The 27,646-nt window shown below is 48.0% G+C and overlaps 1 protein-coding gene across 1 annotated transcript; it reads right to left on the minus strand.

Annotated features, from left to right (window-relative positions):
* Positions 1 to 171: 171 nt before the first annotated feature.
* Positions 172 to 26,433, minus strand: STK32A (serine/threonine kinase 32A). Its single transcript, XM_064671634.1, has 13 exons — positions 26,180 to 26,433; positions 23,546 to 23,707; positions 19,633 to 19,688; positions 18,286 to 18,437; positions 16,596 to 16,769; positions 13,976 to 14,013; positions 9,008 to 9,097; positions 7,716 to 7,813; positions 5,995 to 6,111; positions 3,990 to 4,115; positions 2,874 to 3,002; positions 2,456 to 2,520; positions 172 to 2,193 (listed from the first exon to the last, which is right to left on the minus strand). Exons 2-13 carry the CDS (start codon positions 23,595 to 23,597, stop codon positions 2,100 to 2,102), a joined length of 1,191 nt encoding a protein of 396 aa, XP_064527704.1. The 5' UTR covers positions 23,598 to 23,707; positions 26,180 to 26,433; the 3' UTR covers positions 172 to 2,099.
* Positions 26,434 to 27,646: the final 1,213 nt, after the last annotated feature.

Consider the following 27,646-nt stretch of genomic DNA (forward strand, 5'->3'; position numbering starts at 1 on the left):
GGGCATGGCACTGGAGGCTGTTTTCTGTGGGTACCTGTGAGTTAAATGCTCCCCTTCCATCCAGCAGTGTCTGTCAGACTGAGAGGCGCTGCCCTCTAAAGCTTGGAAAGCATGCAGAAAAACAAAGTGATAGTTTTTTAAAGATTTCAAAAATTAAAGGTCAGTTTAGGCTGTGCTAAACAAATACACTTTTTTTTTTTCCTTCTTTAGTATTTGACCTTGAAATACTTATTTTTACATGCCTGCAAGTCAGGCAGAACAAGCTGTCCATGCAGCAGTCCTTAAGGGGCCAGGCCGGAATAGTTGTGCCAGGGGCAGGGAAGGCTTTTCATGCTTACAAGCTTTGTGAAGTGCTGCTATCAAGTAATTAAAGAATTTTCCCTGTTGCCTGGTAGTGATTAAGCTGAGACTGTGCCTCTGTTTACAGTAGAAGAGGGGAAGGGAGAGATGGTTGTAGAAATCTTTGGGGAATTTCTAAAGATGCAATGTTCTTACCATTTAAGTACTTAAGTTGGTTTGGGTTTTTTGACCAGCCAGTACAGAGGTATTTCTGTAGCAGCAGATTTTTTCCCCAGGAGGAGCAGGGCTGGTTTCCTTGTCTGGGACTCCAGATAAACACACTTATGGTGTGTGGACCCCTACCTGCAGCAGAGCAAGGCAACAATAGTGATGTGCTGTGCAGGGTACAGGGACAGCTGTTGAGAGACTCCCTCCTGACCAGGCCTTGTGCCAGACCCCCTGTAGGACTGTGCCGAGAGCAGAGGACCAATGGAAAACACTGGAGATGCTCTGGATAGCCTCCCTGGGAATGGCAAGTCAAAAGGCAGAGAGACACAGAGCCCCTATCCCGCTCAGAAATCCTACTGATTAAAAGACAGGATGGTTGGGGAAGAGGAGGGCAAGAATACAGCAACACGAGTCAGAGTGTGCTGTGACTGAGCAGGACACGGTGACTTTCCCCTGGCAATGACCCTACTTTGAGGGCTTCACTACCTACTTACTGCTGAACTAAGTCCATCCAGACAGGATGTGTCCCTTTGGGTAAATAGGAGGCAAAGAGTTCATCACACATTCACTATATTGCTGGGAATGGGAAAAATGTCAAAGAAGGAGGGGAAACATCAGGCCTGCCAAAGCATTTAAATAATAGCATCATTCCCAGCATTACTGCAGTAAAAACACCTTGGTCAATCTCAGTCTTGGCCAAGACCACACCAGCAGTGTGGCCATTCCTGCAAACAGTCCCTGCTTAAATCGAGTGTGATTTCAATGGTAGAGAGATTAAAAATACACATTAAAGTTTCCCTCTGGTGGCAGCAGTTTAACATGATGGTGAATGGATTTTTCAGGCATTTTTCATGCTGGAAAAGCATCTGGATTTGTCAGTGCCTGGTTGTTACCTCTTGGTGTCACATCTGTCTGCACACTCAGGCCATGCCAGCCCTGCTGAGTATGTGGAGAGGGAAAGGGACAGGAAACCTTTGCTGCCTCCTCCCAGATAAGGAAGGAGCTCGTTGCCACTTCCAGCCCCCCATGCCCACCCTCATGGGGTGCTCACAGGAGCTGTCTGTAAGGAAAAGTCACTTTTGTCACTATGCACTGGTGGAGACCCTGCACCCGGGAGTCGCCTCTTCCCCCTGGAGCAGCCCATCCATGCTGGAGTCCCAACCTCTGCAGAGCCCTCACCCGCTGTGCTGTTGTGGCCCCAGCACTGCAGCTGACATGGTGGTGGCATCTCTGAGCACAGAGCGCACCAAGGGCTGTGGCACCGGCCAGCCAAGCTGGAAGGGTGGATACTGTCTCATCCATCATCACATGGTCACGTTCCTGCCATCAGGAAAGGCAGCATAATAGGATCTGAGTCTAACTGACTGTGGACAATTGCAAGGCAGCACCCACAGCCTCTCCTCCCACACCCAGGACCCTCTGGCTGTGAGGTGGCAGGCTGAGGGGGTGGGTGCCCCAACTCCCCCTGATGCCCTGGGCTACTGGCAGGGTCCTGGCAGCAGAGGACGAGTCCATGGTCCGACATGGTGACGATGTGTGGGTGGGCAAGCCCCAGTCCCACGGGGAGGTCTCCTGCAGGGGCTGTGCTGCTCTCAGAGGTTGTTGTTCTGGTTGTCCTCCCTGTATGTGCCTCCGCTTTTTGTCAGTGGTGTGGTCTCCTGGATGCTGTCGTGGTGGTGTCTCACCCTTGGGGACAGAGAAGGACAGCTGAGCTGTTGGGGGGGGGGCCCAGGCAGAGCCAAGACCCTGCAGCAGTGCAGCTGCCTGGGAGCACCCCACTCCCTGGTCCTCTATGCCCCCTCAAAACTGGGGCCCCATAGCCCCAAGCCCCCCGCCAGCCCTAAACCCCCCCAGCTTTAGACCCTCCCTCAGCCCTGGGCCCCCCAAACCTGTAAAAGGCTTTGGCAAGGGCCAGAGCCTCTTTTTCTGCCTCTGGATCAGAACTTACTTTTCTCTGTTAAAAACAATGAAGTCCCTCTGGAGCATCTCCAGGTGCTTCTGGATGTGGCTGGCCTTTCACATTGGAATGGAAAAATAAAAGAGATGGGAAATAAATTCACAGCTGACACAGAAAGGCATTGCAAGGGCAATTTCAAGGAGACACAGGAATATCTTTAGAAACAGAGCATCTTTAGCCCTGCAGTGGGGAGAATGGCATTAAGGCTCTCCTCTCACACTAAACCAGTGCATAAACATTCTGCCTTCCACCACAGGGAAGACGCGGGAGAGTTTTAGGAATAAAGTTGGTCACGAGGGAAAAAAATGTTCTGTTCAACCAGTTTGCTGTGGTCTTGCTAGATGGCAATCATCTTCCGTGGAAAATGAGAGACGTCCTTGACCACATGGTTGTACCTGCTTGCTCTCACCTGGGAGGAATTGCTTTTGCTGGTGCCTTTCTCCTTCTTAGCCAAGCGCTTTTTTTTTTTGTGAAGAGGTTTGGATTCCAGAATCATTTCTTCCAGTTCAAAGGTTGGGTCACAGTTTAGTCTGCCTTTCTGAAGGGGAGAGAGAGAGGCAACCGTAAGTGGTCAGAGCCTGTCTTGAGAAGTCTCTCATGAACTGGACTGTGCCTGAGAGCTGAATTTTGTAAAAGGATGCACTAATTACAGCTGCACATTCAGCCAGAGCAACTGCTGTACTCCTGCCATACTTTGTCAGTCATAGGGCATATTCAAGGTGTGACAGTGGCTCTTTTTGTGCTCCTGCTTCTACTCTGCCCTTTGGTGGCTTCAGAGTGGCAATGAGGATGAGGACGGTGTCCTGGCTGGGATGTGCCTCTTTAGAGTAGCACAGCAGCCTGCAGAACTGGTCTTAAAGCAATACAGAATCACACCCACAGGGGGGGAAAATACATACAGTTAACAAATATTCACGGTTTACCTCAACTTCTACGTGGCTGAAAACCGCACACAGCAGCACTCAGACTGTTCTCCACAAGTATAATGTTACTTGTGTGCTGTTTTAATCCAATTAAAAAAGGCTCAGAAACACTAATCTAGTGTATGTGCTATTTACTGTGAACAATGAGCTTGTTAGGGCAGGCATTACAGGAGGAAACAGTTCCCATAAGATGATGGGTGATCCCCAGGCTGCTGCTGAGCCCATTCTGGTGCACTGGGTGTTTGGATGTTGGGAGCAGCATTGTCCAGAGCATGGCTCACAGGCACTGCCCACATGTTCCATCCCACATGGACCCACAGCCCAGAGCCTGTAACACCAGTTCTGCACCCAAAAATTCCAGGAACACTGTAAACAGAGCAGATCAGTTTCGGGGCACCCATACTGCAGTCATCCCCCATTACTCTTCATTACACCCACAGGGAAGTGGCAGCCCTGCCCTGGTCTTCCTTTTCCCCTTGTGACACCTGATGCTCCAGTGGAAGTTTGTCAGAATGTCCCATGTCCCAGTGCCAGGTGTGAGGACAGGCTGTGGCGTGTGACGCTCAGGCACATCGGGAACATTTACACTCAAACAGCCTTACCGTGGGAATGAATTCTGGCATTATCCTTTTCTGGAGAACAGCATCCCAGTTCACATCAGACAGATACGGGAAGGCCTGGATGTCCTTCAGCTGAGAGAAACGTTTCTCGGGATTCAGCTCGAGCAACTGCAGGGAGAGTTAAAGGGAAGAGATGAGACCATCCCCACGGGGCACACGCTCCGTGGAGTGGGGCTGAGGACAAGTGGCACTGCAAGGGACAAGGGAGACTGCATCAACACTGGCACTTGGACCGGTGCCTCTCTGCTGCTCTGGCTCACAGTCCCTTCACCAGGGTATGCGACAGGCTCACAAGCTTTAACTCCATTTATTCCTATTTTTATGAACGACTTTTATCCGCATTGAAGAAGCGGGCATTGAGGCAGTACAGTGGCATTAAACAATTTGTCCAAGGTTAAAAATAACCATTTGGAATGGGGAGTTAAACTCAGGCCTTTGTGATCTGCATTTAACACCGTATCAGTAAAACACCCTGTTTTCTCACTCTACTAATGGAATATTCTTATTCCAGTGTGAAAGCCATGCCTTCACACTGCTTATTTTCAGCATTTTTTAACATTGCTGTAGGAATTACTTGTGTGGAAGGAGAGGGTTGAAGTTTGTTCAAGGCTTATACATTGCATAATCTCCTGAGAACATGCAGATCAAAAATGCAGCAGGAAAACCAGATGATCCAAACCCTCCAGGGAGGGTGTGGATACGGTGACCCCCCCCCAGCCCTCCTCATGCTGATGTGCAGCTGGGCATACAGCAATGTCCCCACCACCCAGGTCCCCCTGGGCTCCAGCCCAGCACCAGTGCTGTGGCTCTGCAATGACAAACATCTGCCTCAGACATTAATAAATACAAAACTCCACAGGGGATGGTTGAGCCAGGAAGGAGCCGCAGTCGGCCTCATATATAATACATCTGGCTGTTAAACCAGATGCAAAGGGGCACTGGGCAATTTAAATAATTGTGACATTGCATTATTTATTCACAAGGGAGCCTCCATGGCTTGCAGCATGCCGTGGTTCCAGGGAAAAACTTTCAGCATAGAAACACAGAGGACATCTGCAGTAAATATCCCTGTATTACTGTTAGGCTCAATGAAATATTGGCTTCATTGAATTTTAAGCAAATGGAAATATTCTTCAATTTTCTTCCTGGAAAATAGGCTGTGATTCTGTCTCAGCAAAGAATAGATGGCCTCTTTTCATAAAAATGTTTCAGAGTATTTCATTAGAAATGACAGAATACTTACACATACTATTTGGAAAAAAAAATAGATGAAAGCTTCATTAAGTACTACTTTACTGCCTACACTTATTTGAAAATTAGAAAACCATTTACATACTTTCTGAAAATGTGCTTCCAGTGCTGCTTTGCAGGGGTCAGTGCTCAGCTTTGCTGTTGCTGTGTGCAGACAGCATCTGACACTGTCAAGCTACAGTCTTGTTTATTGAAGCTGTGGCTTCGCTTCAGATGGGATTTCAGTTTCAAAATTATTCCAGTAATGATTTTGAATCAATTCAAGATTTTAGGGGTCATTACAGCATAGGAAGCTCTATTGAAATAAAATTGCAGTGGTGCATAAATCACGTGACATCAAAGGATTTCAACAGCATCAGCACTTCCTACAAATATTTTCCATCTTGGAACAAAAGTTTTTTTTGAGGATTAAAAAAACATAATTTTTTTTGCTGAACTTATTGACACATATATCAATATCTGCTTCTAACCTAGGTCATTCCAGAGCGCTGGAGGACACTCTGGAAGTGAAGGCTACCGTGTCCTCAGAGGAGATGCCAGCTCAGGACACAGCACTGCTCGCTGCCATCACCTCCTGCATCTGAGCACCAAACGCTGGCATTTATTACACGATGCCACCCAAATGTCACTGACACCAGCCTGGACACTGTTTGCAAGGACTCCCCTCCCCGTGCACTGCGAGTGGCAGGAGCGCTGCGCACACCCCGGCCCCTCGCCCGCCCCGCGGCCGCCTCACCTTCTTGATCAGCGACACCATGTCCGGGGACCAGGCGGCGGGGTACATCACCTTGGCTGTCCTGAACACGTGGGCGATTTCGTTCGTGGAAGTGTTGGAGCGAATGTGATACGGCCTCTGTGGGAAACGCCACAAGGAAAGCACCTGAATTTATCTGCTTTTTTTTCCAGGACTCCTTGGGAAATCTGTTTGGGGCGTCGCACAGTCTCTCTGTCCAGTCCCCAGCCTCCCGTGGGACATTTCTCTCTGTGTGACCGCGGCTCAGTTGAAATAAACAAAATGTCAGCAAGATCTATGCTAATAACTGGACATTTAACAGCAGGACAGGCAGGAGCAAAGCCCAGAAGTCAGAGTTAAAACCAGCATGGGTTTGCTCAGCCTTATCAGAGTTTGTATCTTACAAGACTATGATACACAGTGCCGTGGTTAGAGCATTCCTGATATTCCCTGTAAAATGTGCCAATGTTTTCAGTTCTTCACTCGTGCTGGGGACAATGCCAGCGAAAAGGAGCTGGATTTCTCCTACTGATCAAATTAGCTCACCTTACGATGGCGGGCTGTTTTCATTTGGAAAGTTTTGATTACCAGATTTTTACCTTATGTTGGGGGGAGGAGAGGGGGCGTTAAAGACACATTTAAAAAATAGTGGCTATAAGCAGTGAGATCAGATCAGGTGCAGTGTCCTTGACGCGTGCTGACACTAGATGGACCTCAAGGCCTCCCTTCACTTCCCCCGCGCAGCAGCCACCCAGGTGCCACCATCTCACCACGACTGTGCCATCAGGTGTCAGCATGCAAAGGTATCTCTGCTCCTGCCCTTGGAAACAGTGCCATCGACTCTAAAACCAATGTGATGCACAGTCCTGACATTCATTTAGCATTATAAATGTAAAGCTCAAATATTACATTAAGATGTTTACAGGGATGTGGCTTCAGTTACCCAAGAGGTCAGGCAGCCACATCCCCTCCATGTCTGCTAACATGATCCCTCACAATTTGAGACACACAGATTCATCTGAAAAATCTCTTAAAACATTTTTTTAGGCATTCTGCAAAGACTGATGATAGAGTTTTTAAAAACATGTTTTGCATATTCATACTGAAAGAAGTTTCAGAGCCTCAAAAGATTTTAAACATTCTACTTTAAATTACATTCTCCTTTTGTTTCAAAGAGTGTAATTTTTACAACGTTGTCCCACTTTTTTACACAATACTTCCAAAACACTGATGTATTTGTCTGTCTACAAGGCCCCCAATCTTATCTATGATCTTATCTGTATCAGCAGCAGAGCTCTGATGGCACAGGCAGGGATTGGGCTTTATCCATCATTTGCTCCAGCTGCTCAGTCTGATTACAACAGCAATGAGATTTTCTTTCAAGTTTCCTTTTTTCCCTTGCAGGATGGGAGCTCCAGGTAAAGGACATTGCAGCCCAAACCTCAGGAGCTGTTGCTTGTTTGCCTTGTCCTGCTTATGCCAACCCAGAGGCCCTGAGCTGCAGTGGGGAACCATCACCACAGGATATACTGTATTGCAGCAGCTTCTCTGAGCTCTTGGCCATCACAGGAGCCGTGGTGGATGTGTAGTCTCTGCTTCCTATGCTGTAATAACCTCTAAAATCTTGAATTTGGCTTGGCCCTCTCATACCTGCTACAAAGCATTAACATTCCCAACAGTGTGTCCAAGGACAGAGCCAGCCAGGCTGGGAGCCCCACACGTACCCGGGTCCTGAGCAGCTCATAGGCAGTGACTCCCAGTGACCACCAGTCCACAGCAAAGGAGTAGCCAGTGGGTTTTGTGGAGTTAAACATTTCAGGTGCTGTGAAATACAGGGAAAAGAAAGTTTGCCTTGCTGCAATCCCAAGTGGCAACAAGCAACACAGAGTGCCTGACCCACGCCCCTCCTTTGCTGCCGTACTCCAGCGCCAGCGGCACCCAGCAGCCCCACAGGCCCCTGCACATGAACCTCTCAGTGCTTCTCTGCCCCCAAAGCCCAAAAGGAACGAATTCCTTTTACTGACAGAGGAGTTGCCCATCATCCATAGTAAACAGGCTCCAGGAAGCCTCTGTGCCCCAGCAGCACTCGGCAGATCTGCACGTTGGGAAGCTGCTCCCATCCCACTCATCTCTTTGTTCATATTTAAAGCAGTTCAATCTGGCAGAGCCCACATCCAGTCTCAACCATCAATGAAAGCAGCTCTCTGGGAACATTAATATGCAGCGTAAATGCAGATGTGGTGCCAACTGCACCCTTGGCAGGGAAAAACAAATTTTAACTGAAGGAAGCCTGAGAGCCACAGCTTTTAATGGGAAGCCAGGGGGGAGGCACTGACTGAAATGTTCTTTCTTAGCCAATAAATTTCCCTTTTGAGAGTAAGGAAAAAAAAATACTTCAAAATTTTTGTACAAGCTGGGAGGCAAGAACTGATCTAAAACCAACAAAACAAGGAGCAATGCTTTTTTACAGCCACTCACTTGGCCTAAACATGGAGTAACGCTAGTTTTTAAAGCAGCCATTTTATATAAAAATTCAAATTATTGCTAGTGATGCAGCTGCATAAGACTTGTGCTGATGTACTAAGGGACCAAATACAAACCTTTGTGCTTCATTTTCCCTTCTCAAGGGTAGCAGGAGCACTTCATCATCACTACACAGCGTGACTGCTGCTTGTAAAACGCTCGGGGATCTCAGGGGTGCAAACATCTTAGTTTATAATCAAACCCATGCTGTACAGTGTGGCATCATGGCACTAAAATCCATGTTTGCAGTGTACTCGAGTCCATCTGCATTTAGGATTTGTAGAGGGATACAGTGCACGTTCCCCAGCTGCACTGAGACATTCCCTGTCCCTGCCCCGTAGCCCCTCTCTGGGATGCTCCTTATTTCAAACCAGCATGTACATTTTGGCACAGACAAGGAATAAAAGAGTCCAAACCCCCATCAAAAAGGACTTCACCCGTGTCCCACCATAAAATGGTAATTCAAGAAGGTTTAACTGGCGTTGGTTCTCACCCATGTAGGGCTTTGTGCCAGCGATGGTGGTGACGTGGATCTCCTTCGTCAGCATCGTGGCGATGTTGAAATCAGTGATGTGCACGTGTCCTGAGAGAGAGAGGTTAACATGTAACAGGATTGGCTTTAGTCTCACACCAGAAACAGCTCTGAATCAGAAACATGAAGTAAAATACTCCATGGAAAGTAGCTTCCAGCAAAAAAAATATTCTGGTGGAAGAACTGATAGAAAATATTTCAGCTTGCAGGCTGCTTGCAGTTGTGTCTTATTACTTCAAATATCCCCTTATTTTCCCTTTGGGGAGAAAAAAATGGGAGTTCTCCAAGAAGTAATTTAGCGATGATTGTTTTGAGTCTTCATAAATTTGAGGGGAAGAGAACTGAACTTTTCTCACAGAAAAAATTCCACTATGTTTTAAAAAATAAAAAAAAAAAAAAAATCCCTGATGTTTGGCTTTCTAGTTGCTTTCCATTTGGTGTTCCAGGTACTAAGCACTCCCTCCATTTGCCTCCAGTGTGGAACCAAGCACCTTTGGCAGCCAGCAAAACAGCCTTGCACAGAAATCCAAACATCATGAAACCCCCTTGGGGCAGGAATGGGCTCTGCTGCCACGGCTATAATATGCACAACTGCTGCCTTTGAATCGAAAAGGAAATAAAAGAGGTGGATGTGATCCACAGGGGGATGAGAAAGGCAATGCTCCCACCTGGCTCCTGCCTGTGCTTTTACTTGTCTTTTTTGGGTTTTTTAGGCACTCAATTTATTATTCCCCATTCACTGTCGGGGAGCAGAGCAGCCCCACATGGACATACAGGTGATCAGACCTGGCTGGCTGCACTGAAGAGAATCTCTCTGAAACTCGTGGGTTAGTTCAGCCCAATTCTCCGGATCAAACACAGGCAGGCTCCGCTTCCCCCCCTCCTTCATCTCCTCCTCAGGCACTGAGGCTGCTCACCCCTGACAAAGGTGAGCTCATTATCAACACATCAGCTGTTCTGTTTCCTGTGTTTTGCAGCCTTATTGTCCCCTCGGCAGTAACAGAGGGGAGCTGGATTGCTGCTGTTTTCTCTAACCACAGAGATCGAAGTAAAGTGGCTTTTGCTGATAGAGATGCTGTGACAACACCTTCCTCAGTCATTAGCTTCAAACAGCTAGAAATCCACTGCTGCTCTAGTTCACGAGTTAAAGCAGAATAACATCACCTTTATAGGTCTAGAAGTTGATGCTGTGGCAACGAACTCCTGTTTTCTTGTCTGGATACTGTGAGCATTTAGGTAAATATTTACAACTGTGCCTATATATCTGTTCTGTGAGAGCAGTGATACAAGTTGCCTGCTGCAAATACCTGATCTAGCTGGGGAAATGTGGAGAGTAAAAGCAGAACTTGTGATTTCACCTGAAACCTCTGTATCACGCCCATGTCCTGGTGAGTTGTGGCACTGCTGCAAGAGCACAAACCAGGCATTGGCACTCTCCCCTCACACAGTTCCCAACAGACCTACAGAGCACGTGTTCCTCCCTGCTGCTCACACCATCCACAGGCACTCACTCCCCCAGCCTGCCCACTAAAGAGCAGCATCACATCGCTGGGGAGCACTTGGGAGAAAGAATGACATCCAACTGCCCTGTCTGGATACATCCCCTGCATCCTTGTGCTGTTTTTCCTTTCAACTCCAGCTCTCATTCCACTTTGCGGGGAGCTGTTTTCATAAATATGAATCATAAAGGCTTATTAGGAATTTGATATTCCAAGCACAAACATGCCTTCCTCTGGATCCATCTTTTAAATTATTCAGTTCAAACAAATCACAAGTTTTATAAACTAGCCCACTTGAGAAATGACCAAATCCAGCCAGTGAGGCTGAGGAAGGGGCTCAGGGCAGTGTGACGAGGCTGAACAGTTATGGCAGTGTTACAGACCAGGGTGGGAGCTACTGGGGCCCATGAGGGATGTACTGGGGGTTGCTGCTGAGCTTTAGGGTCGAACCTTAAGGCTCGTGTTTTCCTGATTCTCAGCATCTCTAATTGCAGGCAGTTCTGAACCAGCACAGCCAGAGCTGCTCTTGGGCACCACATGGCTCCTTCCCCAAGCCTGAAACTGGCACTGCCAGACCAATCCTTGGGTTTGCCTTAAGGCAAACAATTTTCTTATTGCATTCAGCACTTCTGTTACTTCATAATTCCTTCACCTTTCTAGAACATCTTTTGTGCAAAAAATACAAGGCTTCTGCAGATTCAACTAAGAAAACATTTTAAAGGATATGAAATTAGAGACCCCAGGAGCTGTGGATCGTGGAGGCTCTTGGACAGGCTGTGCCCTAACTTTCTCACCTGAGATGAGGGAGCAAACATGCCATGCCTGCACTGGCATAACTCACCCATTGCAGCACTGCCCTAGAGAACCTTCTGGCAGCAGTACAAGAAAGGATCCTGAGCACAGCCATCACAGGGCTCTTGCAAAAAACCTCTGTTTTACCAGAGATAGAACTGAGCCTTTCTTCAATTTTATTAGACAAATGACCTGGTCAAAAACTCCTGATGAATTAGCCACAATTCCCAGAAATTGCCATCTGTTATATCCGTTCATTCCCAGGTGATCTGTGCTGTCACTGAGCCAAATTGATAGAAGTGTCTTTAAAGGAGGAAATCACTTTGTGCTTGGAATGACTGCTGGAGGTGTCATCTGCTGGGGATTTTTTCCCTGGAGGACCTGATCCTAATCTCTGATGTTGAACAATGGCTCTTTCATTGCACAGAAAGTTATTTGCCTGATATTCCACTTTATAATTCCTTGTCTGAAATTGATATGTCACCAGCCAGGGTGACAGAGGCGAAAGTGGGAGGTGTGTGTCAGGACAACACATTTCAACCAACATGTGGCATAATGAAAGGCATTAAAAACCGAACCCAGCCTCCTGCACCAAGATCAGGTGATGTGCACGAGGGCTCCTGTAGCCTCCTTGGCCATTAACACCCACAAAAAGGGTGCTGGGGTCTGTAACAGAGCGGGAGGCCTTTCCAAACTTAAATCTGAAACGTGAAGGAATCAAAGCTGTAAAGGAACTTTACAGCCCATGGGAGACGGGCCAAAGGGCAGAGTTAGGGGACAAAAGGAATGTAAAAAATGAAGGACTGAAGTCTGATTGCTGAAGGTCTTCAGGTACTTCATATTCTTGGGGAACTGGTCCCAATCAAGAACATCACAAAAAATTTAATGTTAGCTAATTGCATCTATTTTGTGATCCCAGTTGTGAAAGTGGGATGGTGATGGGAGAGGAGAGAGAATGGGGAGCTGCAGCTCTGCACCACAGGGAAGGAGATACTGAAAAACAACCACGATCTTCTAGGCTAAATATAGATAAACATGCAGCTACAATAACAGCTACTCTGGGGACAAGAAAAAATTGAACTCTGTGTGTGACCAAAGCTTTCTGTATGCCTCAGAGGACCTTTGCTGCCATGGATGAAGAAAAGGAATACTACAAGTCACAGAGAGAAGGACACTGGAGTCAAGGGTATGTCCCCAGAAAAAAACTGAAACCTCTGCAAAACACAGGTGAAACCTCGTGGTGAACAGGGAGCAGGCTCAAAACTCCTCCTGAATTGCAGTGTCATTATAGAAGTTTGCAGGTTGCATCCTTCTGGGCTGAATGCAACTGCAGAGATGAGCAGAGTTTTTTCCCCATTTTTTCTCTCTTTGAGGAGTGCTGACCTGCGTTCCCACGGCCACAGAGCTCCCAGCTCCTCTTGGGGGACTGTGTCACCCCAGTCTGAGGGGCACAGAGGTTCTGGGGAGTGTCTGCCAGCGAGGGCTGACCAAAGACAGCCTTGCACAGGGAGCCCCAGCAGTGCTGGCAGAGCAGGTCCCCAGCACATCAGTGAGGTCAGTGTTCTCCACGGTCTGAGCATGGGATAACAGCCAGAGAAGGACCAAGTGAGGCAGGACAGAGGCTCCAGCCCCTGGAGGCAAAGCTACTTTGCTTCCAGCTCCTAAATAAATAATCAGCCAGTGCTCTGAACTTAGAGGTTGTATGCAAACAGATCGAGCCTGGGCTCGGTGCTGCCAGGCAACCCTGGTCACACACATGGTCATGCAGAGCCAGGTGATGCCTCCCTTGGGAGATGCAGCATCTGAAGTGATAACAGATTCAGATATGACTCTTCCCTGCACTGACTTTTTCTCTTCAAGCACCTTACTGTAGCTGCTAATTAAGATTTCTCACAACAAGTCAGTTACATGGAATTTTCAAAAAATATAAGATGACAAAGTATTTCTCTAATGAGTTACAGGCTATTAAATATCAGGCAACTCTTCACTGTGAGAGGTTTGCTGGGGAAAAAAATGTGACTACAGAGTCATGCAAGAATATAGTCAAGGGTTTTGCTGAGAAACACTACTGAAAAACCGATAGCAACATCTATAACATACTCAGCCCCAAATCCCCTTTGGAGCTCCCTCTCAATGCCAAATGCTCAAGGAAAAGGAAAATACCTGAATAAGGATTATCTGTTGCACCATAATTCATTCTGTTTGTGAACACACACTACACAAACCCTGCAGTGACACGAGCATTACTCTTCAAACAATGCATTTTGAGTAAGTTTTAAGCAAGAGCCAAGAAAGTGTTAAAATCAGCAACTGACCCCGAGCAGCACCAATGTGGGGTCCCTGCCAGTGCCTTGTAGGGTCATCATCAGGTGAGTCAGCCAAAAGAGTTGTGGGTTAAACACTGAGGCAACCCTAAAAGTAGCATTAGAGGGTGCCCAGTGCCCAGAGGTATGAGACACTGCCACTCAAAAAGCAAGTGAAGCACAGAAGGATGAGATGGTGCCACTCCCAGCTGGGCTGAGGGAAAGACAGCAACACTAAATGAGGGCACCAGGGAGCACCGAGACTGCAGCTTGGGTCTGCTGTCTCTGCCTCTGCTTTTACACACACACATGACAACAAAGCACCTGGCACTTACCATGCTCATCCAGTAAAATGTTGTCGGGCTTGATGTCTCTGAGAAAAAAAGCAGAGAAGCAGAGACAGCCATTAGCCTAGAGAAGTGACAAGAAACACGGCTGCAGGCACTTCAGGACAGCCCAGGCTCTGGGACACGCTGGCAGAGACACCGTGCCCTCAGAGCCTCAAGGCTTCTCAGCTCTGATGTTCCTGTTTGATTTAGGCATGAGACAGTGACTAATCAAACAGCAGCAGTGGGTACAGAGCCAGGGCTGTGCAGGCTGCAGGGGTTTGGGTGAGCAGCACTCAGGTGAGTCCACCCACAGTTAAGTTAGAGCTTCTTTTTACCATTTTCCTCCTGTTACTTCTCAATCTGTTTCAATACTGTGTTGAGAACGGTTCCCCATTCACTCAGTACAAATTAAATTATTTTAACATCTTTGGTCTAGAAACAAGCATGTTCCCCACAGGTTTTGTTCCTGAGTAAAAAAAAACCACAAAATAATACCTATAGCAACGCTGCAGGGAAACGCTTTCACCGAAGGGAGGAAATGCACACCTGAGACACTGATACACCCATTGTGTCCACCTGAGTGACTTTACAAGCTATTACCTGTCTTTAATGAGCTCATTACACCGGCCCCCATTGAGTGCCCGCCCAGCTGATGCCATTCAGTGCCCCAGGGAGAAGGTCCCAGCCACAGGGCAGGCAACAGCTACAGTGACCCTGTGCCAGCTGCTGCTCCCCACAAGGCCCAGGGGTTCTAAGGGAAGAAATGAGCAGGTTTAGGATTTTATCTTTGAAAATTCGATCCCTGAGATACAGTTTAAGTTCACCAAGCCACCTGGAATCAGGAAAACACAATATACCTAATTGTCATGTAATAGCTTACAGCTCTCTGGCCTCCTGTCACCCAAACTACTTCCAGTGGATTATAAACACCAATTACCTTCCTGGTGCCATCCCCATCACACAGGTAAACACAGGAACAGGCATCAGGAGCAGAGCATGGGGCTGTGCCAGGTAACTGGCTGGTTCTCCCCATAAGCACAGCAGAACTGTTTCCAATTATTTTTTTAATTATTAATTTTTAATTTCTAATGGGGCTTTTTCTGATTTCCCTCAGTTTGTCATACAGCCTCTGGAATTACACCAGCACAGTAAGATCATTCTCAGGATGCAAAGGATGACCAGGGATAATGCTGACTACTGTTTATTTGTGTATTTCTTTTTTATAAACTGGTTATACCATTTCCTAAACTAAAATATATTAATATTTCCTATTCTTTTACATCTAGGTGTGAAATAATTCCAGCCTGGGTTTGCTGTCTCTGCACAGCTTTGTTCAGCCACACGAAGCCACTGCTTCCCTGTCTCCTGATGTTCCCAATTACAGCTGTTGCAATGTAATTGACTCAGTTGAGTCACTTTATCTATCTAATATTGTCCCACTGGGTTACAGTGTTAATTAAACAACTTTAATTACAGTGTTAATTAAATAACTTCCAAATTTTACAGCCTACCATACATGTTTTGTTGTTCCTGATTCACCTTAAACACATGCAGCTGCACAAAGTGCACACTGCAGCTTCACATTCACATTGGGGCAGAGATCCACGCAGGTTTGGCACAAAATAAGCAGTACAAAAGAGGAGACCCCTGAGAAGGTGGGAATTGTTCCCAGGGTCTGGCCCCGACCTAAGTAGAGCAGAACCACTCTGGAGTCTCATGGCTGTGGGGGCAGGTGAGGGGTTGTTCCTCCCTCACACCCCAGGTATGGCAGCCAGACACTGTGGACAGGAACAGGAGTTCATCCTCCCCAGTCCCTCCCCAGCGTGTGCCTTCCCTACCAACAACCAGGACCATTTCAATTTTACACTCTGTGCCATGCTTAATTCTTGCACAAGAACACTCCTCTGGAGTGATATTTATAAATGAGGTGATCTTCTCCCTGCCTTTATCGACCTTCATAGTCCCTCCCTGCTCATCCTCCCTGACAGCAGCTACTTGGTCAAACCCGTGGGTGCCCAGGGTTGTGCTGCCCATGACACCAGCAGGAGAGAGCTGCATGTCCATCCCTCCACAGCCAAACCCTGCTTCCCAGCCAGGGGAAAGCTCTTCCTCCTCTGCTTCTCTGCAGGTCTTCAAAGATGTGGCAAGAGCTCACACACATTTTTTCACTGTCCGTGAGAAATCTTGGTACCCAAGTCCTAGAAAGGAATTTACCTCACAGAGAAAAAAAGCTGTGTTTGGGCCCATTCCTCATATTTTGGTGGGGTACAGAGAGGGGGACAAAGGCAGGCACCTCCAAGGGTGAACACAGGGGAGTTGTGAGTGCTGACACCTACCCTCCCTGGACCACGACAAATATTAATGAGCTACAGCTAATTAAACCTATTAGAGACAGCTTTTTGCAGGATCAGCAGAATATGCTATTTCACAGCTACCCCAGAGGGAGAAATCAGATGCTCTCTGCTGTATATGAAATGCTTTTCTTGGGGAAGCCTTGTGTTTCACGTGAAAGCAAACGTACGCGGGAGAATATTTTGTTTAGTATTTAAGCTTCTATTTGTCGTTTCACATCAAAGAGGAACAAGCCCTCAGGAGGGCCATCAGCCCTCCTGAGGTCCCAGCTGACCTGTGGATGATGTGCCTGCTCTGCAGGTAGTCGAGGGCCAGCACCAGCTCGCAGATGAAGAGTTTCACTGTGCCCTCCTGGAACCGCACGTTTTGTTGGAGGTGGTAACGCAGGTCCCCTCCAAGCAGCAGGTCAACGACCATGAACATATCCTCTTCATCCTGGAAGGAGTACCTGAAAGAGCACACACATGGTTCAGGGATGGCAGCACTGAAAAACAACAGATCATAAAGTGACATGTGGTACTTCTGGGAATACTCATCATTTCTCAAAACTTTTTCACTTGAGAAATAATAATTTCATAATCTTCCCATGCTCTGTTTCCCAGTGTGACTAAAATCCTATGGTCACACTTGTGATGACAATAATTTAACCTCAGATCCATAACAGAGTCAGAGCAGACTGTTTGAACAACTCCAAATGGACGTTCTGCCTTCTCTGAGCACCTGTGGGAAGTGACTACAGGAGCAACACAGAGGAGCCCTGGCCCAGCACAGCCCTGCCCAGACCCTCTGGTCTCGCTGTTGGATGCCAGCTCTTCCAGCAGCAGCCTGTCCATGAACCCACGTGCTCAGCACAACAGGGGTGCAGCTGCTCTCTGCCAGTCCTCTGTAAGTGACCTTATTTGATGGAGTGTTTACCCAGTGTCCCTCTGAGAGGGGCAGACTACCAGCTATGAGCCCTTTCCTCATGGATTTTTCCTTACCAACACACCGACTGCTTGATGGGATGAACAGCACCACAAACCACACCACAGGCCACTCAAAGCTTATAGTCTGTGTATCACTCGGAGTGCAGGAAAGCCACAGGAATGGTAAAGGCATTCTGAGGCCAGGGAAGGCATGGCAAGAACAGGGACACTTGCATGGTTCGTTCCCTACAGGTCTGTACATATGCACACACTGGTCAGTTCTCAGCTGCTGAGTGAGCTTTGCATGGAACTGTGTGTTCAAGTAAGAAAGCAAAGTATGGAGATATGACCTGGGAGGTGTGGCTGCACCTTTTCCACTCATACCAACACTGAATGGCAGCTGCAGCAAAATCCCAAGGGTTCACCAGACAGTACCCAGGTTACAGGGGATTTCAAAAAGGAACAGTAATTCAGAGATTTGTGATCTTCAATGTGTTTTAGCCTCATTTCTTGTGTTTAGCATCAATAAGTTCTACTTTATTCTAAAATTAAATCCAATTTTCAATAAATGTAATTACCTACCACCCCAAAGGACTCCTATACCTACAGGATATTAGCCACTTTATCACATGGTATATGAGCTCACACCACTTGGAATGTTACTGGTGTCCTAATAAAATTAAGAAGAACGCAGTGCCAAGGGACACTCTGCAAAGAGCCCTGCTTGGCCATCGATCCTGTGCTGCTGCTGGGACCTGCTGTTGCTGCAAAGAGCACCATTAAATACAGGTGGGTGATGGTGATGGGCAATATCTGCCTGGGGGGCACTGCAAGGGGACAACATGAATAAACTTTCTTGTGCTGTCTGGGGGGACAAGGGAGATAGATAACTGCTTGTTTCATTAAACAGGATTCCCCTGAAACCAGAGCCCTGGTGAGCAGAACACACCAGCTGGTCCCAGGACAGGCTTGCAGCAGACTAGGGGGGGGGTCTGGTCTCAAAGGTGTCTGTAACTGACTGTGCTGACTGGAACAGTGAGCCAAGGAACCACCTCTTACCATAAATTAACCAAGAAGGGGTGTTCCAGGCCCTGCATAATCTGCAGCTCCTTGAAAACATTTCTGACTTCATTACGCTCCACACACTTCTGTTTGTTCATGTATTTCATGGCATACATCTTCTTGGTGTCGGTCTTTTGCACCACGCAGACCTAGGAGAGCAAATCAGGGGATAAATCAGAGATGATTTGTCAGCTAATTTTGGCTGGTAAAACCCAATGACACGAGTGTTCTCCAGTGGCTTTGGCAGAGTCCACACTGCCAAGGCACAGCTCCGTGCACTGATGCTGCAACACTGGACCTTGCCCAGGAATTTCTTGCCTAGTTTTCACCTGAAGAGAAATTTTGTGGGGAAGGTGAGCAGAATGAATTTATCACCACAAGATGGGAGATAGGGAATGGCACAGAAGTCAACATTGCATTTAATATCACTCACTAATCATGGTCATGTCCATCCCTCCCACACTAGTTACTGCTGGGGAGAGCCCCCTCCACCATAGAACTACAGTTCAGTCATGGGGAGCAGCACCTGATTCTCACCTTCCTGGGAAGTGTCACTCAGCTCACAGTGAATCCTGGGGTTTGTTTGAGGGATACTGGGCTTTGAATTGTAACTTTTCTTATATGTCCCCAAATCTAGAAAGAAACATCACTTCAAGGCAAGCCTCCGAGCCTGTGAGAGTGCACAACGAAACGGGCCAGTGGCTCGGATTTGTTTATACAACAGTTTATGAGGTTGGGATGAATTTGCAAGTTTCAGTCAAACTTTTTTTTTTCCCCCTCCAGATAAATCTCTTTGTCTCTTTGTCTGAGATTTTTGTTGCCCTCTGCACCCAAGGCACATCCCACTTCTGGCATCAGGGTGCCTTTATGTGAAGAGGCAAACGACCTTCTGCCAGCCTATACAAGTGGCAAATTCCACAACAGCATAAAAATAAAATGCATGACCGAAACCTGATGCTTAATAACAAACACTGTGTCTCACAGAGAAATATTTAACATATTAAAAAACCTGCCAGGCTTTCATATTGATTGTAGATGTTTATTAAATATGCATCACGATGTTCAGTGTTGATTTGCTGGGAAATCTTAGGAAATGCTAATTCAGAAACGTAATGAAATTCAGTTCATTTGATTGATCAATTTCTCATTTTAATCTCCTGTAATATAATTTGTGGGTACAGAATGGATGAGGAATCGAGCTCTGAATCCTTCCTGATTACCAGGAGTTGAAGCTCAGGTCAAGGCTCACTGACAATGCAGGGCTTTGGTTCTGTGCTGTCATGCAAGCCTCCAGTTCACCCACTTCCACCTGTCCACACAGTGATTAGGTCCCAAAACACTCACTTTTCCAAAGCTGCCCTTCCCAATAGCTCGCAAAATCTCAAAATGGTCGAAGGTAACTGCAAGAAAGAGGAAACATTTCAGTATTAAATGGCTGAGCAAACACTTGATGATATCATATTATTTCTATTTTTCCTCCATATGAGCTGAGAAAAATGAGGGATACCCCAGCAGCACTGTTTCTTTTGGAGATTTGTGTGTTATTTAAACTTGGCATTTAACAGGGATTTTTTTCACTCCAGCTCAGCTGCAAAGGGAAATTCCCTGGGTCAGCCTCTGTCAGTGGCAGATCAGGCAGAGAACTCCCAAGCTGATGTTGTCACTCTGTCCCCCTGTCCTGCCTGTTAAAGATATCAGCCTCATCTTGCTCCTGCTGAGAACAAATGCAAAGCTTAGTCCATGAAACCCTTATACCTCGTGAAAACATTGCCATTACCTTTTCAGGTAGGATGGCACAGTCTAACCAAAGCAAAGTTTAAGGTGACCAGCTACAGCACTTGGAAGGAACACAAGCTTTCAGGCACAGATGCCCTTTCTCAAACCCAGAACAGCTGCAAATATCAGAGTAAATCCAAGCTGATGATGACTGAGTTTAACTGGATCTGTTTGCCAGCGAGACCATCAGAGAGAAGGGTACCTGCAGAACAAAAAGGGAGGGTGAAGATGCTTATCACCTGCAGGGGAAGATGAGAGAGGTGCCTGCTGCAGAGAGAGGTCAGCTTCAGTAGCCCTGTGCTGTGCCACAGCCTCAGCTGTGGGGAGAGGGGGAATCTCTGGTCCCCAGCACTGGGACCCCACATGGGGCTCTGCAGAGCAGGGCAGACCATGGCATTAACATCTGGAACGGCTGCAAATCCAGAGGAGTTAGACCAGCAGCCAGTTTTTGCATGTCCACCCCCTGTATCTCTATTGTCCTTTACAGGAATGCTTTCATGAGCATGTTCACACCCTCTGCCTCCTTGTTATTTAACGTTGATGTTTTCCTTAACATTTTAAACACAGGCCTATAACTGAGCTGGGTGTAAAAAAGCTAAGTTGCATACTTCATTTAAGACTCTCAAACTAGGTACAGGCAAATTTTAACCTTTCTCTGGTTTAGCCTTCCTACCATCCCACTCCTGAAGAGCACTGAACTTTGTGGTGTCCAAGTCAGGAACCAAACACATGCTGTTCATTCTGAATCACACCTACAGAATTGACAAGCCACATTTCCCTGCCTGATGGCATCTAAAACAAAGAAAAAGACAAAGCTTTTGCCCTTCAGAGAAAAAACTCATGTGCTCTGCCAACTCAGACAAACAGTGTTTAGGAGATGCAAAGGAAGATAATACAACTGCCATAAAGAAGTAACTGAGGTGTAATCATGAAACACTATTTTGTAAGCAGGGATCATATTTCTAAACTGAGGTTCAGGGAACAATATTTATATTAAAAAGTACAGATCCCAACCAGCCACAAAAAACATCCTTAACAAAGACCAGTCAACCCTGCCAAAGTCCCCAGGGTCATCTGCCAAGGAAAATCAGTGCTTCAGGAGCTCAGGTCCCCCCATCCCTGTTGCCCCCCCTAGCACAGCAAGCACAGCACCACACAGTCTGTTACAACTCCCCTTCCTTTTCTCACTGCAATTTCCCCCATTTTCATTATAGTCTCTCCCTCCCTTTCTCCTCCTCTGCTCTGCAGCCTCAGGAAAACAAGTACTGCCACTCAGTGATCATGCCAGTCCCTCTGTACTGGAGAGTGGGACGTGGTGCAGACCCAGGCAGAGGATGATGCTGATGCTCTGTTCAGTCCAAGGGCGATTTAAACACAGAGCAGCTGCTGGTGGGCTGGAGAGGGCACCAGCAAAGGACCATGGAATGATGTGTGTTCTTCTGATCCACCACTGTCCTCATCTACTATCTATTTCTGCTTTATTTTCCACCAAATTTAGTGGGGAGAACACCAGGCTGCCACCCCCTTGGATTCTTCCCACGCCCTTCAGCACAGGAACAGCACAAAAAAAAAAAATCTGGCTTTTCACATGGTCTCATCCTGACTATGCCAGGAGTCAGATCACTTTGTAGCCCTGAACCTTCTGTCTGGTTATTACATTTTCTTTTCAGCTCACTTGCTTATTATCCACAATTATCAGAGGAAATGCTGAGAAAAAAAATAATACTGTCACCCTGCTTCAGCTGAAGGCAAACGAAGCCCTTCAAAAAGTTCAAATAAAAATCATGGTGCCACAGAAAAGAGTGAAATTATAGCAACAGCAATTTGGGAAAACATGCAAGAGTCATTAGGATTGGCACTGGAGCACCCATACCACTTGTGCTGTTCCACCCACCCTCACAGGTCCCAAAGGAAAAGTCTCCCTGTGGCATAGCCACGGAGGTGGGACTGGTCCCCACTGCCCACAGCCCGGGGGAGGGACCTGCCCATGCCATGGAACACTGTGCTGCTTCCTGCTGTATCCAGCAGCTCTTACTTAACTACAATTTAAGTTGAAATTAGAGTAAGGACAAGATTGTGATGTCTAAGGTGATATAGCCTGTGGTCACTGATTTGCAAGATAATGGAAAATTCCATAGAGGACATCTCCGTTTCAGCCTGATTTCTCTTCCCTCAGTATAATAAAACACAACAAATTAGAGAAAAAAATGTGCTACCACTTTTTAAATTTAGGCAGGGCCATGGAAGCAGAACTGCACTGGTCTGGATGCTGCATCAGTGTGGAAGGGTGGCCCTGAGCCCACTGAAGCCCAACAGACTGACACTGAACCACCCAAGATGGTCAGGACGGGGCCTTTCCTGGCATTGCTGTGTTTCTGTTGCAGGAGCTAGTGCTGCATGAATCACGTCAAACCCAGAGAGACACCCAGCAGAGATCAGCCACCTCGGGGAAAATCCCACAGCCAGGGCACATCACCCCAAGGAAGGTGATCAGGAACAGAAGTGCTCATCATCCCGAGCAAGCACAAGTGGTTGTTCATTAGAGATGCCAAAACTGAGCATTGAGATGCACCAGGAATAAAATCTCCAGGAAAACCTTACGGCACTGATTTCTTTTGCACTACAGCAACTGGGAAAAAATATGAAAAACAAAGAAAACTTGCAAGCAGTTACATTAATAAATTGGAAAGCGCAGCTGGTTTAGCCAAACAGCCACAGACCTGCAGTGGCACCATGGGGCACGTTGAACAAGACTTGATGGGGTATCCAGGTCCTTGTATATTTTACTTTTAATTATATGTATTTGTATTTATCTACAGATGCATTTTGTTGTTGTACCTAGGTAAAAGCCCATATGGCAGTCAGCAAGCTGACTCATGCAACAGCAAATATATTTATGGAGCAATCTTTTAATGACTGTCTCTGTAATCTTGGCAGCACAGGGACCCTGGCCTTCAATACTGCTCCAAGCAGTACTTTTCCAACCCTCCTTTTCCAGCTGACCTAGGCTGCAGGCTTGGCCTCCCCATGCCTGTGGGCAGCACTGCCCAGATGGGCAGCTATCAGGAACACCCATGGGAACACTCATTGCTCAAGCCACCTTCCCACCACATTTCCTACTGGTCCTCCAGATGCTGGGAGCTCCAGAACAAACCTCCCCAGCCTCCAGAGCAGCAGTGTTTTGTCCCTGCCTTTGTGTGCCAGGGACACCTCAACACCAAAGCTCTGCTGACAGTCCTGCTCCCAGAGCCAGCTGCTGCAAGGGGAGGCAAAAGGACCCCAAAAAACAGATTACAGCTCTGCAGGGACTATGGGCACACTGCTGCTGCTGGTGCTGCTGCTGCTGACCTCCACACACCCCTGCTGACCCAGAGCTCCCAGGCATTTTGCAGCCCCAGGATGGGCACTGCCCACAGCCCTCACAGTCACAGTCTGCACTGAGGACTCTGCAGTCCAGCAAACAAACAGGAAAAGCTCTTACCATCCTCGTTCCCACTGAAGGGTGGTGACTTGGTGGAGGTGTTTGCCCCCATGGTGTGCTCAGCCCAGGCTCAGTGCTCCCCACTCCTCTGGTTCCACTCAGCCCTGGGACAGTGCTACTGAGGGTCAATCCCAGCAGAACTCGGCGATGTCCTGGTGCATCCTGGAGAGGGCAGGAGGCAAAAATTCACCATCACTCAGGATGAAGAAGCATTTAGAGCTTGCAAAATTCTCACTAGAGGTTCACTGCTCTGAGGGAAACACTGAGTGTCAGGGAAAAAGCACATTACAATGGAGTTTATTAGGGAAACCAGTAACACCATAACCTTGTAACCCAGACCAGGACTGCTGCCCACTATGGGAAGGGTAGAAACAGATCAGCAGACCCAAAGATCCGAGGATCTGGCTCGTGTGTGTTATATTATCCAACACATATTTTGTAGCTTCAGTGATGACTAATTGTAGTGAGGGCAATATCCAAAATAAATGGACATAGTGACTTGGCTAGACAAAAATCAAAAAGCACTTTTGACTGCTGAGGTCACATGGGACAGTAAAAGCTCTAGAAGAAGAAATTCAAAGTTTAAGCTGTTAGTTTAAGCTGTTACATAGGTCTTTCATCTGGGACAAAATCATACCTTTCTGGACTTTTTTATTGAAAAGATTCCATGTAAAATCCAGGTGCAGTTATCACGCAAGTTCTTAAAATTTTTTTTTCATATATGAGCTATGAACAAAAAAGCAAACCTGATTTCTGGCTTGGTGCTGGCTGCAGTGGCTGGCTTTCCTCTCCCATTGCAAAGGAACAGCTGCCATTAGCAGACAGCACAGGTTTCAGTTTTCCCTGACACGTATGGGAACACTGGAGTGTAGCACTCTGTAGAGTTCAGTGACAGCTGAGAGAGACTGAATGCTCTCCATAGGGTACAGCAGCCACCTTACATCTGAAGCATTTACATGCAAAGCACCTTTATTTGCTTGGTTTTGATACTAACATCCCTTTGACATGCAAGTTTATTTCTTGTTGGAAGTACAAAGCCCTAAAAGAATAAAATGAGGGAGTAACAGTGCATCAGGATCTGGACTGTGTCCAACCCAGAGCATTCTCCAGGGCATCTGTTCGTTCATTGAATATTTTCTCAGATCTACACTCTGAAAAACACCTACTAAGTAGCTTCACTTTTTTACTTTGAAAGTAACAAAATCACGTTATTGAACCAGAAAAGGGAGGAATCATAAAATATATGTCAGAGAAAAGAGAATTACAGGGAACTGAGGCTGCCATGGGATGCTGTGGGTTCCCACATCAGCACACCCAGCTCCTTCTCTCACGCTAAGGAAAATAAAATCTTGATTTCCCATCTCAGAACTGAAACAAGATCCAACAATAAAACAAATGAAGCAGCAAACGTTTAGGATCCCTATCAGTGCCTCTGAAAGGAACAGACTGAGCCTTCAGTTTCAAACAAAGCCACTCCAGCACCTCTTTTCAAGCCCCAAAACTCACTCTTCAGAGGAAAAACAGACCTTCAGATGCAACAGCCATAAATCAGGTTCCCATGCCACTGTTTCTACACCCTGGTGATCTGACTGATGTCAGCCAAGCTCAGATGCCCAAGGAAACTCCTTTGTACAGCAGTCTGGAGCTGAATTTATTTTTGAAAATACCTCAGTACATACAAGCTCCGAGGAGGGAGTGCAGGTATTCCTTGAAGCTAAGCTAATCCGAGTACTAATTACAATCATTTGCATCTTTACAAAGTGTACCTGGGGTACGGTAATGATACATCCTTTACTCTTTCACGTTGCAAAGTCACAAAATTATTAAAATAATTACTTTTCCTCGGGCCAAGAGTACTAATGCTTCCACTCTAACATCATGCTCGAGTCGGACCCTCGTTGTTCCCGGGGTCTCGTCAGCGAGCATCTTACAGGTGTGAAGGCAGCCGGGCGATCCCGGCTCCCAGCCCCGGAGATGAACGCAAACCCAAAGCAAAGCAGAGGAATGCAGTCACCTGCGCGGTTCGCACTCGCACCGCGAGCAGCGTGTGCTCTGAGAGGAAGGGAGCGCAGCGGGACTGAGGGAAGGGCTGGACGTGCACCTGGAGGACGAGCAGCAGCCGCATTCCCCTTGGTCGGGACTGCTGAGCCCCTGGAAGAGGACCGCGATCTCCGAGGGTTCACAGACAATTTCTCTCACCCCCTCTGCACTGCCCGAGCACCGCTCGGGGTGAAGCTGCGGCTCTGCCGAGCGGCTGGGACTGAACGGTGACACAGCCAGGAGGGACATCACCCTGCGCTGCGGTCCCAGGGAAACCAACGACTCTGAACTCCCCGCGGGCACAAGGGCGCTCGGGAAGGACCAGAGCAGGTGCCGTGGGTGTCACCATCAGTGTCACGGATGTCACCATCAGTGCCATGGCTGTCGCCTGCGGTTCTCCTCGCCGCAGCCCAGTCCCTGGCAGCGCGAACCCCGGCCCGTAACACGCTGCGGGCAGCGGCGGAGCTGCCGCCGGCGGGCACCGCACGTCCCGAGCCGCCGCCAGCAGCGAGCGATCGCCCCCACTGCCCAGCCCCGCCGCCGGGGCAGCGGATCAGAGCCCGGGTCCGGAGAGCACAGCCGGGGAGAGCCTACCTGGGGAGAGCGGAGCGCGGGGTCCGCGGCGGGACCGAGCAGCCGGTGGGTAGGAGGAGAGGAGCCGGGAGCGGAGGAGCCCCGAGCGGAGGAGCCGGGAGTAGAAGAGCGGAGCAGCCGAGGAAGAGGAGCAGCCCCGCCGTCGCCCGCGGGGTCCCGGCCGGACCCCCTTCGGCTGCGGGAGGAGCTGCGGCAGCGCGGGCGGGACACGCGGGGCCGCGCCACGGACACGCCACCACCCCCGCGGGGCCGCCGCGCCGCCAGGACCTGTCCCCGTCCCCGCCCTGCGGCGGGCAAGGACGGTCCCCCCGATTAGCCCACCGCCAGAACCACCCTGCCGCCCTCGCTCCTGGCTTATCCTCCTCGAGCCTCGTGCCGTGACTTTTATCGCTTTTGGAAAGGGGAGGGCCGGGCTCTGCCCCCCGTGCCCAGGTGCACATACCCACCCACCCACCCACCCCCACACCCACACCCACACCCACCCGCCTTGAGCAGAGCGGGGTCCCATTCGAGCCCGGCCCCGGTCACTCTGATTTTGTAAAGCTGAGTCCCGGGCTCACGGCACCTCCCCTGCTCGGCCGCATTCCCAATGAAAGGGTCGCATAAGAAGAGACACACCACATTTCCCACTCCATTGTCCGTACTGTTCGAACATCGGCTTCTCTTCTCTCATTCCTAAGTGCCAGGAGCAGGCTCAGACTCCCGGGGTTTCAAGGGAGAGCAGTCCTTGTCCCAGAGCAGACAGAAATCAGAGCAATTGTCCAGCTTTAGCCATACTCTTAGAGAAGAACAAACGAGCTGAAACATGGCTTGGACCCCCCTAAAACTATCTAAACTAAATCAAATTATCTGAAAAATAAACCCATGGACTGCAGAGGGAGAAAGAAGCTGGATTCCTGCAGAGCTGGGACAGGGGACACCCATCCTCAGCACCCAGCCCCAAGGTGAGGACACACACCAGGGCTCTGGGGGCAGGTGTGTTGGGACCCCAGCTCCTGTCCTGGGAAACGACCTGCACAGTCCTACAGCAAGGATGGGGATCCAGCAGTTACCACACAGAAATCAAGTAACAAAGTGGTTTACCCATCTGTGGTGGATAGGATAACAGATTCGTGCTGCAGAGAAATGGTTAGTGATTTATCTACAGTTCCAGCATCATGGGAGGCCCAAGATTCCCTTCCCTACCTTTCAGAGGATCCACCTGTGGTCTTCTGCATGCCCAAAGCAGCTTTTCCTAAATGGACTAAAATTTGCTGGACTGAAGATCCTTTCTATTTGATCTTTCACAGTAGTGGTTTAAATGAAATTTGAAATTTTTTTGCCGTAAGTCATTAGAATTTTTTTCTAAACATTATTCTTCCAATTTTATTTCCAACAAAAGCTATACTCCAGGAGAATTAGTGGAATAAGAAGCAGAAATGTTACAAAAGTATTAGTCCAGAGTTGTTGTCTGCAGATTGGGTCATC

This window comes from Pseudopipra pipra, chromosome 15 (assembly GCF_036250125.1).
Source record: "Pseudopipra pipra isolate bDixPip1 chromosome 15, bDixPip1.hap1, whole genome shotgun sequence".
Taxonomy (NCBI): Eukaryota; Metazoa; Chordata; class Aves; order Passeriformes; family Pipridae; genus Pseudopipra; species Pseudopipra pipra.